The 14173-nt window shown below is 41.2% G+C and overlaps 1 protein-coding gene across 1 annotated transcript in view; it reads right to left on the reverse strand.

Moving 5' to 3' along the window:
• The window catches only part of CSE1L (chromosome segregation 1 like), a 399917-nt gene that overhangs the window by 209404 nt on the left and 176340 nt on the right, over window positions 1-14173 (reverse strand). Inside the window, exon 13 of the mRNA XM_078651858.1 lies at window positions 338-422. Within this exon, the coding sequence (XP_078507984.1) occupies window positions 338-422 (85 nt within the window). The remainder of the gene's footprint in view (window positions 1-337; window positions 423-14173) is intronic.

Genomic DNA, 14173 nt, shown 5'->3' on the forward strand with positions numbered 1-14173 from the left:
CTTGTAATAACTACTGGAGCAGGCTGCAGAGACGTCAGAAGTGACTTGGGAGCAGAGTAAAGCAGAATGTGACCCTGCTCTCAAGTCAGCAATGGTTGTTCAGGTTCCAGAGGAAAAGAATGCAGTTCTTTAAGTTTCTAAAATTAATTGAATAATTGATCAAACTAGGGCACCTCAAACAAATTCACAAGTACAAGGGCCATCAACGGTTTAAGCATGTGGAGAAATGCCTCTAACATGTTCATCCCCATTTATTTGGAATTATATAGTGATTAAGTAATAAGAAACAGTTATTATAAGCCTCACAATATTCATTTAGTAAAAATAAAACACTTACCATTTGTTGACTTTAAATCTGGAAGAATATGGTTCACAAAGAATTCTGTCAGATTGACAAGTTCATTCGCTTGCGTTATACCATGCTGAAAAATGTAAAAAAAAAAAAGGCATTACTAACATATATTAAAATGGTACATCCATTAACACATGTATTCATATTTAACAAGCAATGCATTGACATTCTTGTGACAGTACTTTCCTCAAAAGCAGTTATGGGGAAAACTACTATTGTGCCTTTTCTTGAGGACATTGGGCATTCCGAGGTTACTGCTCCTTACCGGAGTGAGTAAGGTATTTAATATTGTCCAATGAACAGAATACTATTCCACTATAAATAAAAAGGCCAAGTAGACGATTCTAGCACTTGACTCTCTCAGGGTAGGGAGGGTGAGCAACCAAGACAAACCCAAGGAGGTGAAAGTACTCAAACTCAAAATGAAGTACAGTACAATAGATAACACATTCATGTGCCATCAATATTTTAATTTCAGAAAAGGAAAGTACTCTGACAGGGCATTAAAATAATTCCCTAAACCTATTATCTACCAAGACAATCTGTAGATCCCAGCAACTGCTGTGGCAGAGAACAAACTCTAAATACTACTATTGAGAGCTCCCTCGTGGTAGAAAACTGTTTAACACTGAGGCCCAATCCAACGTTATCCTGTGGTGATATTTTAGGTCATGGTTTTGACGTTCAAGAGTACTCTGGCCAACTCTCTAAAAATTGAGGTTTGAGTGATGGGGTACAGGGAGTCCAGCTCTACTCAGGTACTTTGTAGTGTGTTTATCTAGGTACCTGAATCAATATTTCTATTCTTTGCCCTTGTCCGGTTATAAAATCAATAATATCCCTACAACGGCATAGAAACCCTTTTTCATTATTCAGTCATAGCGCATGCTGTCACATTAAGCAAGCCTATTCCTCCAGCCCCCTAGAAAGTACACCGAGTTCTTAAACAAATCCAAGCCTCCAGCAACCTGGGAAATCCACGCCTGCTTTTGTTTTGATTTCGTCCGAGAACTCCTGTATAGCACTGTAAGAATGACCAGTTCTTAGTGACATCTTTATGGACGTCTTATGTCCATCCTTACGTCAAACCCAGCACCTCTCAGGTATAAATATACCAACACTGCCTTAAGCAAAGACACGGTGGTGGTGAATCTGGAGCAGCGACTACTTGCCCGAGAGCCCAGCTGATGCGAGAGCCCACGGACGCTGCCCCTCCCTTTTGACGCGCTGAGAAAGACGCTGTCTTTTCTCTTGCCGAGAAATCCAGCCTCCGGCGTTTCCAGCTTGCCCTTGCGGGTGACTGGGATACCGAGTCCTGAGAGAGAGATACCAGCCCTCCTGCCTTCTAATACCCAGGTACTGAACTGACTAAACCCTTACAGAGAATTCTTGAGTCAGATTCTTGGCAAAACAAACTTAACTTAAACTGCTACTTACTTACTCCTTCCCACGTATTAGGCTTAGGTCAGGTACACCGGGGTAGGCGTAGTTAAAAGCACCAGTGGAGTACGATTAGTCAATGTATATATGTATGTATCTATTTTATCCATTTTAAAGTATCATATGGCTAAGAAACCATATCCATGCTTTTACAGTATTATTTTATAATCCTGCTTTTACTCTATGCACTTTACTTAACTATAAGTATTGCAATTGTAGCAATTCATTTCTCTTGTATGAGGAAAGAGACTGCTCAATAAATAACACCTTTTATTGAAAACGCCCGTCTCTTTTTCTCTGCAATCTGGTGAAACTAAGTACGCACTTATTGACTGAGTAAAATAGCTGTCTTTTGTTTTTACACGACTCTAGAGATATACTCTTAATCAGGGAGAGCAAAGTTGTCATGTTCTATGGTTGTCAGAAACCAAATCCCCTCTTGTCCTCCTTGCTTATTCGAGAAAGTTTCTAGTGAACTCTGAGCTAGCTGGCAAAAAACGTAAGTCTAATATAGTAAGAGACCTAGTTAACCTCTGTCCTACGTCTACACTACTGAAGATATTATTCCAATGCGCAGAGCCTATTGGGACTATAGGAACTACACTACATGGCGCCCAAACGTTTGGTAAGGCGATAAATCTAACGCAAGACAGAGTAACTCAGTCGTGCTTTTTCACACAGACCTTTTTCCCCGTAAATACTCCAAAGAATTCTGGAGTGGGTCAAAGGTTAACATCCGCCGAAACTTAGTAGGAGGAGACTCCTATGTATGGTTTTTGGTTTATTCAACGTTGAAGGATACAGTGTTCCAAAATATTGTGCACCTAATCTTTGTTTCCTTGAAACTTGATCTGCAACAAAAACCTTCCAGTCAGTAAAATGTCAGACAATGAAGAAGAAAGGGAGGCAGCTAGAATAGCAGCTCAACTCCTAGCGGATGACGCAAGTCTCCTGCAGACCGACCCGGATGCAATAATCATTCCAGTCAACATAAGAAAAACTATAACTCTTAAACTTATAGAAAATGGACTAACACCGAGAGGTGGTACAGTCATATTCGTAATTGAGGCACATGAATATCGGCAGACAGAGGTATTCTATTCATGGATAAACTTTCCAGCAGCAAACGCTGTCACACGTGAGTTCCACTATTACAAAATAGAGGAACCTCCGGATGACTACACTCCTTTCGAGGAGGTGGAAATCCCATTAAAATACCAAGAGCACCTGCTCTGGTTTAAAGGCGCCCTAAAACATAATAATCACATCACCAGGCTCGGTCCACTAGGTAGACCAGGAGCAGGAGCAACGTGGCCGGTTCTAGCCAGCTACACACCACATCCTGACATTAATAAAATGTCAAGCGAAGAACTCTTAGTTAAAATAAAAGAATTAACACAGGCATATAGAGACTTAGTTCAATTGGCAACTGAGGATATAACTTTCCTCCAGAAGCTGAAAGAAACAGATATAGCAGAACAGCCATTTGAACTTGCCAGAATCATAGAAAAATCCTATGAAGAACTAGGAAGAGATAGTTTGGGTGGGAAACCAGTAAAACCCCAACTAACTGAAAAACCTGAAAAGATATTTATTAAAAATAATCTAAACACTCCAAAAGAGAGCTGGGATGGAAATAAACAATCCACTCCCAAAGAAAAAAGATTCCAGTCCAGAGGAAGGTCTCCTCGGTGGAGAGAAAGATCTCCGGACCAAGGACACAAGTCTCCCCAGAGAGAGCCCTCTGAGAAAAGATATAACCTTAGAAATAGGGATAATTTGAAGAAACCCGATAGATCAAGATATTGATACACGTCCCTCTCGATCTTTTCAGACTTCCTCGCAGAAATCGGAAAGAAGAGGATGGTCAGAACACAGGGAAGAGCACGTCAAGTCCAAAGACAAGGAACCTGCTCAAAGTAAAAAATTACAATTTCCAAAAAAGAAGGTAGCCAGTATTAAAGTAATCAAACATGCCGAGGATCCTGAGGACACAGCTGAAAAACGGAGAGTGGGCTCAGACAATGCTAGACAGCGCAGCAGAAGTGAGCATAGCTCGCAAGATCCTGATGAATCATCTGGAGACAGTGGACACGAATGAATACATTCAGGTGGAAACTGCAGATACTAGAGTTAGCAAACCTCATAAAATATACGAAATAACATTACGTATAGAGGGAGATAAGACTAGGAAAATAAGGGGTCTATTTTGGGATAACCTGTCCAAAGGCTATGACATCCTTTTAGCTGAAAAAGACTGGCCACCAGAGTTTGTCAGGGAGTGCCCTCATGGCGAAGAAATGATTATGCCTGCTGTCTCAAATCATATTCCAATTCATAAAAAATATACACTTGCAAGAAAGTGGGCAGTAGCCCAAGCTCCTGCATTATATAAAAAACCATGTTGGATGGGATGAGGACTCTCCTCCTCACAAAATCCAGTTAAAATCTCAACCAACTGCACAGAGGCAGTACCCAATTAAGCAAGAAGCTAAAAAACAGGTCAGGGAGATCTTAGATCAACTTGAATACCAGGGGGTGATTGAAACATTAGACATCTCTAATGGATTCTTTTGTCAAAACATAGCACCTGAAAGCAGATATTTGACCGCTTTCTCAATAATGGGCTCGCAGAAAAATTCTGTCGACTCCCACAGGGGTTCAAGAACAGCCCAGGATTATTCTCAGCAAGAGTAACAGAGTTACTACAAATGTATGATGATGAGGCATTATCTTATGTCGATGACATCTATCTAACAGATGATGACTTGGATACCCACTTGAAGAGAGTGAACACCATAATACTTGGGTTCGCAGCAGAGGGTTACAAATTCAACTTTAAAAAGTCACGAATTGCCCATCTAACTGTCCTGTTTTTAGGATATGAATTATCAAGTGAAGGCAAAAGCCTGGCAGACAATTTCTTAGAGAAATGTGCGGTAATCCAAGCACCGAGTACGCTGAAAAACTTACAATCAATTCTAGGTTTCCTGAATTTCGGAAGAACTTACATCCTAAATTATGTAGAGAGAGTTAAACTTCTCTATGAACTAATAAAACCAGATTTTAAAATAATCAATTGGACTCAAAAACACACAGAAATTGAGATCATTGCAAACAGACATGTTAGCTAAAACAAAATTGCAAACACGCGAAAACACACGCAACCTTGTAATTCGAGTCATCCCAGGAAGATGCGGATTCACATACCTAACCTCTAATGAGGGAGAAACGGTACCAATAGCATACAAATCACATTTGTACACAGAAGCTGAAAAAACATTCAGTATTAAGGAAAACATTGTGCATGCGGTTCAAACAGCTGTAGCAAAAGAAAGAGACCAAGCCCAAGGCAGAAGGATTACTGTTTTAACAGCAGAATCAGCCTTTGAAGCATTAACAAGCCCATGTAATTTAACTACCATGGCATTAAATCCAAAATGGATATCATGGGAAAATTCTCTTGCTACAGACAAAGTGAAATACTATTTTGACCCGAACATGAAAAAATAAAAAAATCTAGAATATGAAAGAGAATATCCTCTGCCAATCGACATTCTGCCCATACAACAGTACGCCTGTGTAATATATACAGACGGACATGCACAACCCTCAGTTTGGGGAAAGCAAGCCTATAACGCCACATGCGAGATTGTTAAAAACGTGTGGCGCGGGGGTAAATTGAGACCTCTGGTAACAAAATCTGTAGAAAACAATTCAGAACAACAAACTGAAGTAATAGCGTTAAAAATGACGCTAGATAATGCCGATCGCGAATTCCCGACACTAATAGTGTGAGATTCGTATTACTGCGACAAATCATACAATAACGACTTGCAGAAATGGGTTCAAAACGGTTACAAAGATGACACAGGTGCCACAATAAAGCAAAAATCGCTTTGGGAACAAGTAGTTCTTTTAAAGAAAGAACTACCAAAGACTCACGTGATACATTCATTGAGTCATCAATGTGATGGCGTTCACGTTGCAGGGAATTCATTGGCTGAGACAGCCACAGCGGAAGCAACTAAGCCGGCTTCCGTAGCTACAAAAAAGCGTTCAGGAAAATACATAGACTGGGAAACTATGCAGGCGGAAAAAACGTCATCAAAAGGCGACTGTGCAGCGCTACCTGTCAACTATCCACTCAATTATATATACATAATCGATGCAAACTCCGTTCCTTTTGCTCAAATCCCTGGAGTGGGGGATAGGGTAATTCCAAACATGAACAGGAGAGTCTTGTTAATAGCAGACGCACACATGGGTGAGGGTCTAAGACACCTTAAGATTAAGGAATCTCTGGAAGAATTACAATCAATACTGGTGGCCAGGAATGAGCCACAACATCACAAATTTGCAATAAACTGCCCAGACTGCGACAGATCGCAGTGGCGAACCGGCCGGTGTATTGCCATGGCCCTTCGCTTAGATAGGACAATGCTATCTATATACAAAACCCAGTAGGAATAATGCGTCATATTAACATATAGAGACTAGTCTCACTTAAAATGTAGACTCCAGCTCTCGGCTGACGTCTGAACTGTTATAAAAAGATTCGCGAGTCTATAGCGGCATAGACGCAATTGGCATGCTACATTCTGAACAGGGTCCTGCTTTTTAGCTCTCGATCTTATAAGGAGGCCATGACCAGCATGGGCATTGCATTGCGGTATTCTTGTCCCTTCCATCCTGAGGGAAACGGGATTGTGGAAAGAAAAAACCGAGACATAAAGCAATCTATAACGGCAAAGGTATTAGGTTTGGGGGTTGGGGGGGTCAAACATTTAACAAGTGTCCAACGTAGTCTTAATAATCTGCCAAGAAATTCTCTAAAAGGTTTCAGTCCGTACGAACTATTGTTCGGGACTAGAATGCGTATCCAGGACCTCGATAGTCAAACTTCAGTGGTAGGAGGAAAATGCTTTGATATCAAAGATCGTTTGGCTATTTTACAGGACTTAAATGAAACAAGAAAAGACCTGAGCAACATGAAGTTGAAACAACAGCCAACAGCCACTGAAGAGAAACCACCTGTCCCAGCAAGGCCTGTCTGGATTCCAAAGATTGGGGATCTGGTCAGAGAGAAAATCGCGGTGAAGAAGGAATTTGGGCCTTCTTACAGAAAAGCAGTACCTGTCTTAGCTATCAACCGAACAAGATCAGTTGTACTACCGCCCCTTGCTGGTAGAACCGAGTTGTATCCATCGACCTGGTTAAACCACAATCATGTGGCCAATAATAAGTAGTAGGCCAAGTGGACTCCAAGAAATAGCAGAACACCAAAGTTTGCTACAAATCAAGAGGTTCAAACTGAGAGACTAATCACATTTGATAAACCTACAGTGATTCAACAAGGACTATGCAACAAAGCCATGGAACTTATGCCTCTTAAAACCCAAATTGCAACAATTTGTCAAGAAACACCAGTCTACAATGATGTAGCCACAGACTATGCTAATAAAACAAAGCAAAATCCAGAAGCAATTCCAACAATTGACAGAACTGCATCAGGCTACTTCATGAACTTCGATGACTTTTCTGAGGATCCAAGCGAACCTGAGGAACAGCCAACAACAAAAAAGACTTTTAAAGACAAAGCCAAAGAACACTTTCATCAACTTCAAGAAACCTATCTGATTTCTCCATGGATTGAATTTTGGGTGGTGCTAGGTGTATTTTTTCTCCTGCTTTGGCTCATCATGGTACTATGCTTGGGACATTTCATTGAGGGAAAATATATTACAATGGACACAGCAAGTCAGAATATCAACTTGGTCCTGAAGCCACACAAGTCTTCACACATCGAGAAAAGAGAACTTTCTTCAGTAAACTTCACAGCCAATCCAATACCCGGTGGGGTAGCATGGGACAAAACAGATTATGAAATATATGGCCTGGTCGAACTCTTGAAGTATCCTCATCAATTTAAGGTTTCATTAAGTGACTTTGTAAAACCGAGCACATTCTCTGATGATTGGGACTTTGAAAGTATTAATAATATGATGTCAGACTTAGTTATGTCAGCAAAATTTACAGAACATGATTATTTACAGGGTTCGTCTAATTATGACCAGATGTACTGTTACAACCACTATGCTAACCATTATTTGCATAAATCTGCTCAACCTAGAAATGTTTCTAAATATAATCAATGGGAACATTGTGCAACTCCACCAAAAGGCAATTCGAAATTTTTTTATGATAAATTCCCATACTTCTCAGGGTTTAACACAAATGATGCAAAAACGTTTTATTTCACACTGTTAAATAAAACAGGAATGAAAACCATGCTGACAAACACAAAATTAATCTATTCAGAAACATTTTTTGAAAAAATGAATACATTTGGTTTTGATTTTTGGAACAAAAATATTGAGACAAAACCATCTGGGGTACCAGAGATTGGCAGGTCCAAGGTATAGAATCATTATTCAGAGCCTGCATGATCCCAGAACAAATTATATTCTTGAATGACAATTCAACAAACAACCTGTCTTGGCCTAGCCAAAATTAAATATTCAAACAAACCGTCTATTCCGAAGCCAACACCTGACAGTAATAGCACTACAGATGTTGAGATAGACGTATCCCATATTTTAAACCAAAACAGAACACATGCTGATTGGAAAAAATGGTTGATCTGGCCCACAGACACAAATAACTGTCAAGATGGATTCCTGAACAAAATACAGGGGTTCAAATTGACCAGGCCAGACCCTAGATACTCCCAGAGACAACATCCAGGGATAGTTACAACATACAGTGTAGGAAAACTCTGCCTCGAATGGCTACAGACATCCTCACTGGCAGAAATTAAGCAACACTTGACTTTACTTCAAGAAGGTGCTGACTTGCGTGATTTCATAATGGGACCGCGCAAACAGCGTCAAAAACGTTTCATAGCGGCCTCTATATATGCAGCTTACAACGAAGCTTGGAAAGAAACTCAAATTGAAACAGCAGAGAAAATACAGGAAATTGACCGTATTAATTTGGAAAAATCACTTTCTGTTGTGGACAACGGATTAATGACTGTCTTCCAGAATATATTCACTGGACAGTATTGTATCATCTGCAATCGATATAATAGAGCAGGACTTACTAATGTTACAACACGGTAAGTCCCAATTGCGTTCTATTGTACAGCTTGGCTGGACGTTACAAAATCTGCGTTCAGGCTACGTGCCTTGGCGTTTAATCAACACAACGTCACTATTCTCTATCTTTAACCTTACTGATACACAAATCAGCTTGGCACAAAAGGGAGCAGAATATACAATTCTGAGCATTGAAAAACTTGAGAGATTACCATTGACAATGTCAGAACGACCTGTCATTGAATGGATAATACACGGAATCATAACTATTCCGATAACAACTTTCCGATTTCGATACTGCCAAAAGTATATACAGGCAGGCCAGTATGAAAGGTTGGGTAAAGGATACATTAAGTCAACATGGAAATTACCTTACACACACACATGTTCTAGTGAAAAAGGACAGAATGTATTTCTTAGTGGTAATAATTGTGAAAAATCACTAAGTGGTATACTTCTGTGTCAGGGTATAAATTTGCATGGGGCCTGTGAGGGGACCTCAAATAACCTTTCATGTCACCAGCTTGGCACACCTGCAACTCGAATAGAGCCATTCTTTAGACGGCTTTCTAACGGGAGCTACATTCTAATTGTGGACCACAGATGTTGTGGCCTGGTGCCAGGAAAAGCTTATCTCGTAAGCGTTTCGTCCATGGTCACTTGTTGTATGCAAGTATTGTATCCAAACGACACTCCAGACAGGGAGGGAAAAATTTTGCCCAGTTTGAAAATCTCTTCTATTCGAATTGATACTTTAAGCAGAATGAAGTCTGTTCTTCTACAGACACCTGTGCCCTTGACGTCATCAAAAGAAACGTATGATCTCCAAGTTGCAACGACAACGACAGAGATACATGCATTATTATCAACAAATTGCCCCCTGCATTTTGCGGAAATGCTAATCAAATCTTAAACATTTCTGATACGAATGGTATCCCTAGTGTATTTAAGGCAATTTTTTCGGGACTGTTAACACCCTTCAAAGCAGTCCTTGGCATTTTTCCTAACTTTGTCCATTCGGTCTTTGGCGGCCTTCCACTCCTGTTGGGACTCGTAGCAGGCATTTTATTTTTGATACTCCAGCTTCGTTATGGCAAGCCATGTCACAGACAAGACTCCAGCAACAATGGAAGAAACGATCCTAGCTATACGCTATCGGGACCGCATAACTAAAGTCCTTGGATTAGCCCGGCTAAGAGATCTGAATATGACCTGGTTTCTTTCATTCAGACCCATCTGGCAGAATTGTATATTACCTGTGTTAAGATGTATGCTGTGCGGAGGAGAATGCGTGTTGGACACCTGTCTTACACTACTATCAGAAGTACCATTGGATACAGATACTTTGCTAGGTCCAGTAACGGCTCATGCATCGTGTTGTCCCCAGCGGTTACCTATCCTGATGACGGCATTCGTGGAAACTTCACCAATGCGATTAAAGGATAGTGAAGTACAAGATGAGAGCAGCATCAACCAGGTACGACCTTCTGTAAGCAATGCTGATCAATACATCGATGAAAGCGATCATGCTCACGACTGCATGGTAGCGGCATTCTCCAACTTGGTCGAACTTTCACCGGAAGCGGTAAACTGCTTTTTTGAAAGTCTGTCTGAAATGATGTTCTCCCCCGAACAGAAAGAATAACTTTAAGCAAACGAGCACACAGCGTTCCCTGAACTCGGAATTTGGCCTTCGGCTTTGAAAAAACAAAAGCTACTGAAAATATTTGTAACTGTTTTTTCTTCTTCCCCTGAAAAACGAAATTATTTTTTTTCCCCCGATTCCAAAATATTTACTTTTTTTGGCACTCGTCCTCTGCTTAAAGTAGAACTATTCTTAGAGAACAGAGCTTCTATTTTTAGGAACTCTAGAGACAAAATATTACCTCAGCCTCTAGCATATTTACAAAGAACTGTATTTATATGTGATGAAGTGGTCTTTTTTTCTGTATTAAGAGCCATTTCATGTGTAATTTCGCAAAATCATTCCGCTGATATATGCATCCTATTTAATGAATGATTACTCTGCTTGAAATACTGTACCTATACTCATTTTTCGTGTATTTCGCATATGCCATTTCAGATGCAAAAAATGTATTTTGGGGTGGATCGGTATACACATGCACAGTTAGATATGTTTACTATTGCTTAGTTTAGTAATTATGGACATGAATTCGTGGAGTGGGTGTAGTGTGTTTATCTAGGTACCTGAATCAATATTTCTATTCTTTGCCCTTGTCCGGTTATAAATCAATAATATCCCTACAACGGCATAGAAACCCTTTTTCATAATTCAGTCATAGCGCATGCTGTCACATTAAGAAAGCCTATTCCTCCAGCCCCTAGAAAGCACACCGAGTTCTTAAACAAATCCAAGCCTCCAGCAACCTGGGAAATCCCCGCCTGCTTTTGTTTTGATTTCGTCCGAGAACTCCTGTAAAGCACTGTAAGAACGACCAGTTCTTAGTGACATCTTTATGGACGTCTTATGTCCATCCTTACGTCAAACCCAGCACCTCTCAGGTATAAATATACCAACGCTGCCTTAAGCAAAGACACGGTGGTGGTGAATCTGGTGCAGCGACTACTTGCCCGAGAGCCCAGCTGATGCGAGAGCCCACGGACGCTGCCCCTCCCTTTTGACGCGCTGAGAAAGACGCTGTCTTTTCTCTTGCCGAGAAATCCAGCCTCCGGCGTTTCCAGCTTGCCCTTGCGGGTGACTGGGATACCGAGTCCTGAGAGAGAGATACCAGCCCTCCTGCCTTCTAATACCCAGGTACTGAACTGACTAAACCCTTACAGAGAATTCTTGAGTCAGATTCTTGGCAAAACAAACTTAACTTAAACTGCTACTTACTTACTCCTTCCCACGTATTAGGCTTAGGTCAGGTACACCGGGGTAGGCGTAGTTAGAAGCATCAGTGGAGTACGATTAGTCAATGTATATATGTATGTATCTATTTTATCCATTTTAAAGTATCATATGGCTAAGAAACCATATCCATGCTTTTACAGTATTATTTCATAATCCTGCTTTTACTATATGCACTTTACTTAACTATAAGTAGGCTGTCCGGAATTCGGTTTAAACCGAATGTGCTCGAGAGTACCCTACCGACTAAAAATCAGCTGACCCGGTTGAAACCGAGTGTTACTGATTTTTAACATTCTTATACTGTTTAGCCACTTGAGGGAGCCAAAGCAGTATAACGCTTAACTGTACTGAAAAGGTTGCTCGTTTAGAACAACGGAAACCTCCCAGCTGCCTGGGCTGGCTCTTTTGAGGGTTATCCATTGTTTGTTTCCCTGTGTTGCTCGATAAATGTTACTGATTGGGCTAGGGTGCACGGGTGGTCTTGTTTATGTGCAGGAGCTCGGGTGGTGTTTAAAGGGCTGGAGGGGGCCCTTTTTTATTATCTGGGGAGAAGAGCTACTTCGTCTTAGCCCGGAGGGGTCTCTCCCCCCTCCCCCTCCCCACCACCACTTTTGGAGAATTCTCTAGTGCGCAATGCTGAAAGGGTTTAGTGTCCTCGCCCCCTCCCCATTCCCCCCCCTTGTCGTGTGTATAAGCCGGGCTGAGTCAGCTTCCCGGTCTCACACACAGCCGCCCCGAATATTTCACAGGTCTTTGAAAGACCATTTAAGTGTGAACGAGGCTTACTTGCTTTTTCACCCCTTCATCTCCATTCTGGAGATGAGTGAAAACACAACAAAGCCCTGTTCACACGTAATTGATCTTTCAAAGACCTGTGAAATACTCGGGCGGCTGTGTGTGTGACCGGGAAGCTGACTCAGTGCCAATTGCTGGAAGAATTACACCGCCCCCCCCACCCACACATTTGGCTATAGTTGCACCTCTGAGAATTCCTCTCGCAATGTTATCCCTGCAGGTGCATTTTCCATTAATATTCTCAATGCCAATACAATCTGTTTTTTTTATGTGCATCTGTGTGCAGATAGGAACCATACCATGTTCTGACTAAAAACTTACATCGTTTTAACTTTAAACTGTGCAGTGCTGCACCGGAGTCACGCTGGTGACAGTCTGGGGGCCTATGCTGCAAAATACCTCATTATCAATTTAATCTGACCCAGGGCACATTTCCTGGAAGCTCATGGAGGAGTTGAGGGGATTCGTCACTGGAGGGAGAGGAATATTGCTTAACTGAAAACGTGAAATTCAACCAGCAACTTATTTCACCTGATGCAAAAATAATCTAGAACGTGGCGGTCTCCTTTAAAGGTTAGTAATTAGTATGGAGACTATGCCTCATCTGATTTACAAATCCTGGCCCACTCCCCCTCAGGGCTAATCTCCACCATGTCAGATAAAGTGTTCTCTTTTTAGCCCTTTTTTGTGACAGGTTAATCAAAGCCTGTGCGTCTCTTTTTGTCACTTTTCATGTGGTGTTTAACCTGGCAGTCATGAGGCATATATTGGATTCATATAAGACAACTCTTCCTTTGTTTTTAGTATCTTCGGTTATTTCTCTCCACCAGATTTTATGATTTGCTTCGCAGTACTCCATGTTGGAATCTGTGGCTCAGATTTTTAAGAGGAAGATGCATATTTCATTATTGTTTTTATTAACTTTCTCAGAGACTGTGTCTGCTGAAAAGTGTGCAGGTGCAACAGAAATGAAAGAAGAATTACAGAATGCACTGAAACTATCTCAGAGGCAGAATTTTATAGCAAAGTTCCAGAGCTGGCACTGACTAGGATTCTAGGTACCCCTGGCAGCTCAGCAGTTGTTTAGTAGTCTGAACAGCCACCACCAGAAATGCTGCCCAACTTGAGTGACTCAATCAGTAGGAGGCACTCTTCAATACCAAATAATTGAAAGCGGAACATGCGTGCTTTTAGGCAGATGTGTTCAAGTTTGAGATGCTACATATACACGAAAAACCAATGTCTTCCTTAAAAGTTCTGTTAAAATGAGTGCACTTTTTTGTTCAAGCCATTTGGTTCAACTGTAAATTGTATTTATATAGCTCTGACTATCCCTAGCAAGGCAATGAAGCACTCTGCAGCAGCGAACAGCATGCTACTTCGGTAAGGGTGAATTTTCTCTGGTCTTTGATAAGTGCTGCTTCATTTTTGACGGCTTCAATAAATCTGAGGGCATATCCACCCAGTTCAATGCATTTGTTGCAGCACCTGTCCCAGGGAATTACATTCTTCAGGTGCACCTGTATTGGCATGGAAAGGTATGTCAGTGGCCAGAGTTAGCAAATTGTGTACTGGCTATTTTGACGTTGCCTATCTCAATTGGTAAAGTGG

The sequence above is a fragment of the Lissotriton helveticus genome, chromosome 7, assembly GCF_964261635.1.
Source record: "Lissotriton helveticus chromosome 7, aLisHel1.1, whole genome shotgun sequence".
Classification (NCBI taxonomy): domain Eukaryota; kingdom Metazoa; phylum Chordata; class Amphibia; order Caudata; family Salamandridae; genus Lissotriton; species Lissotriton helveticus.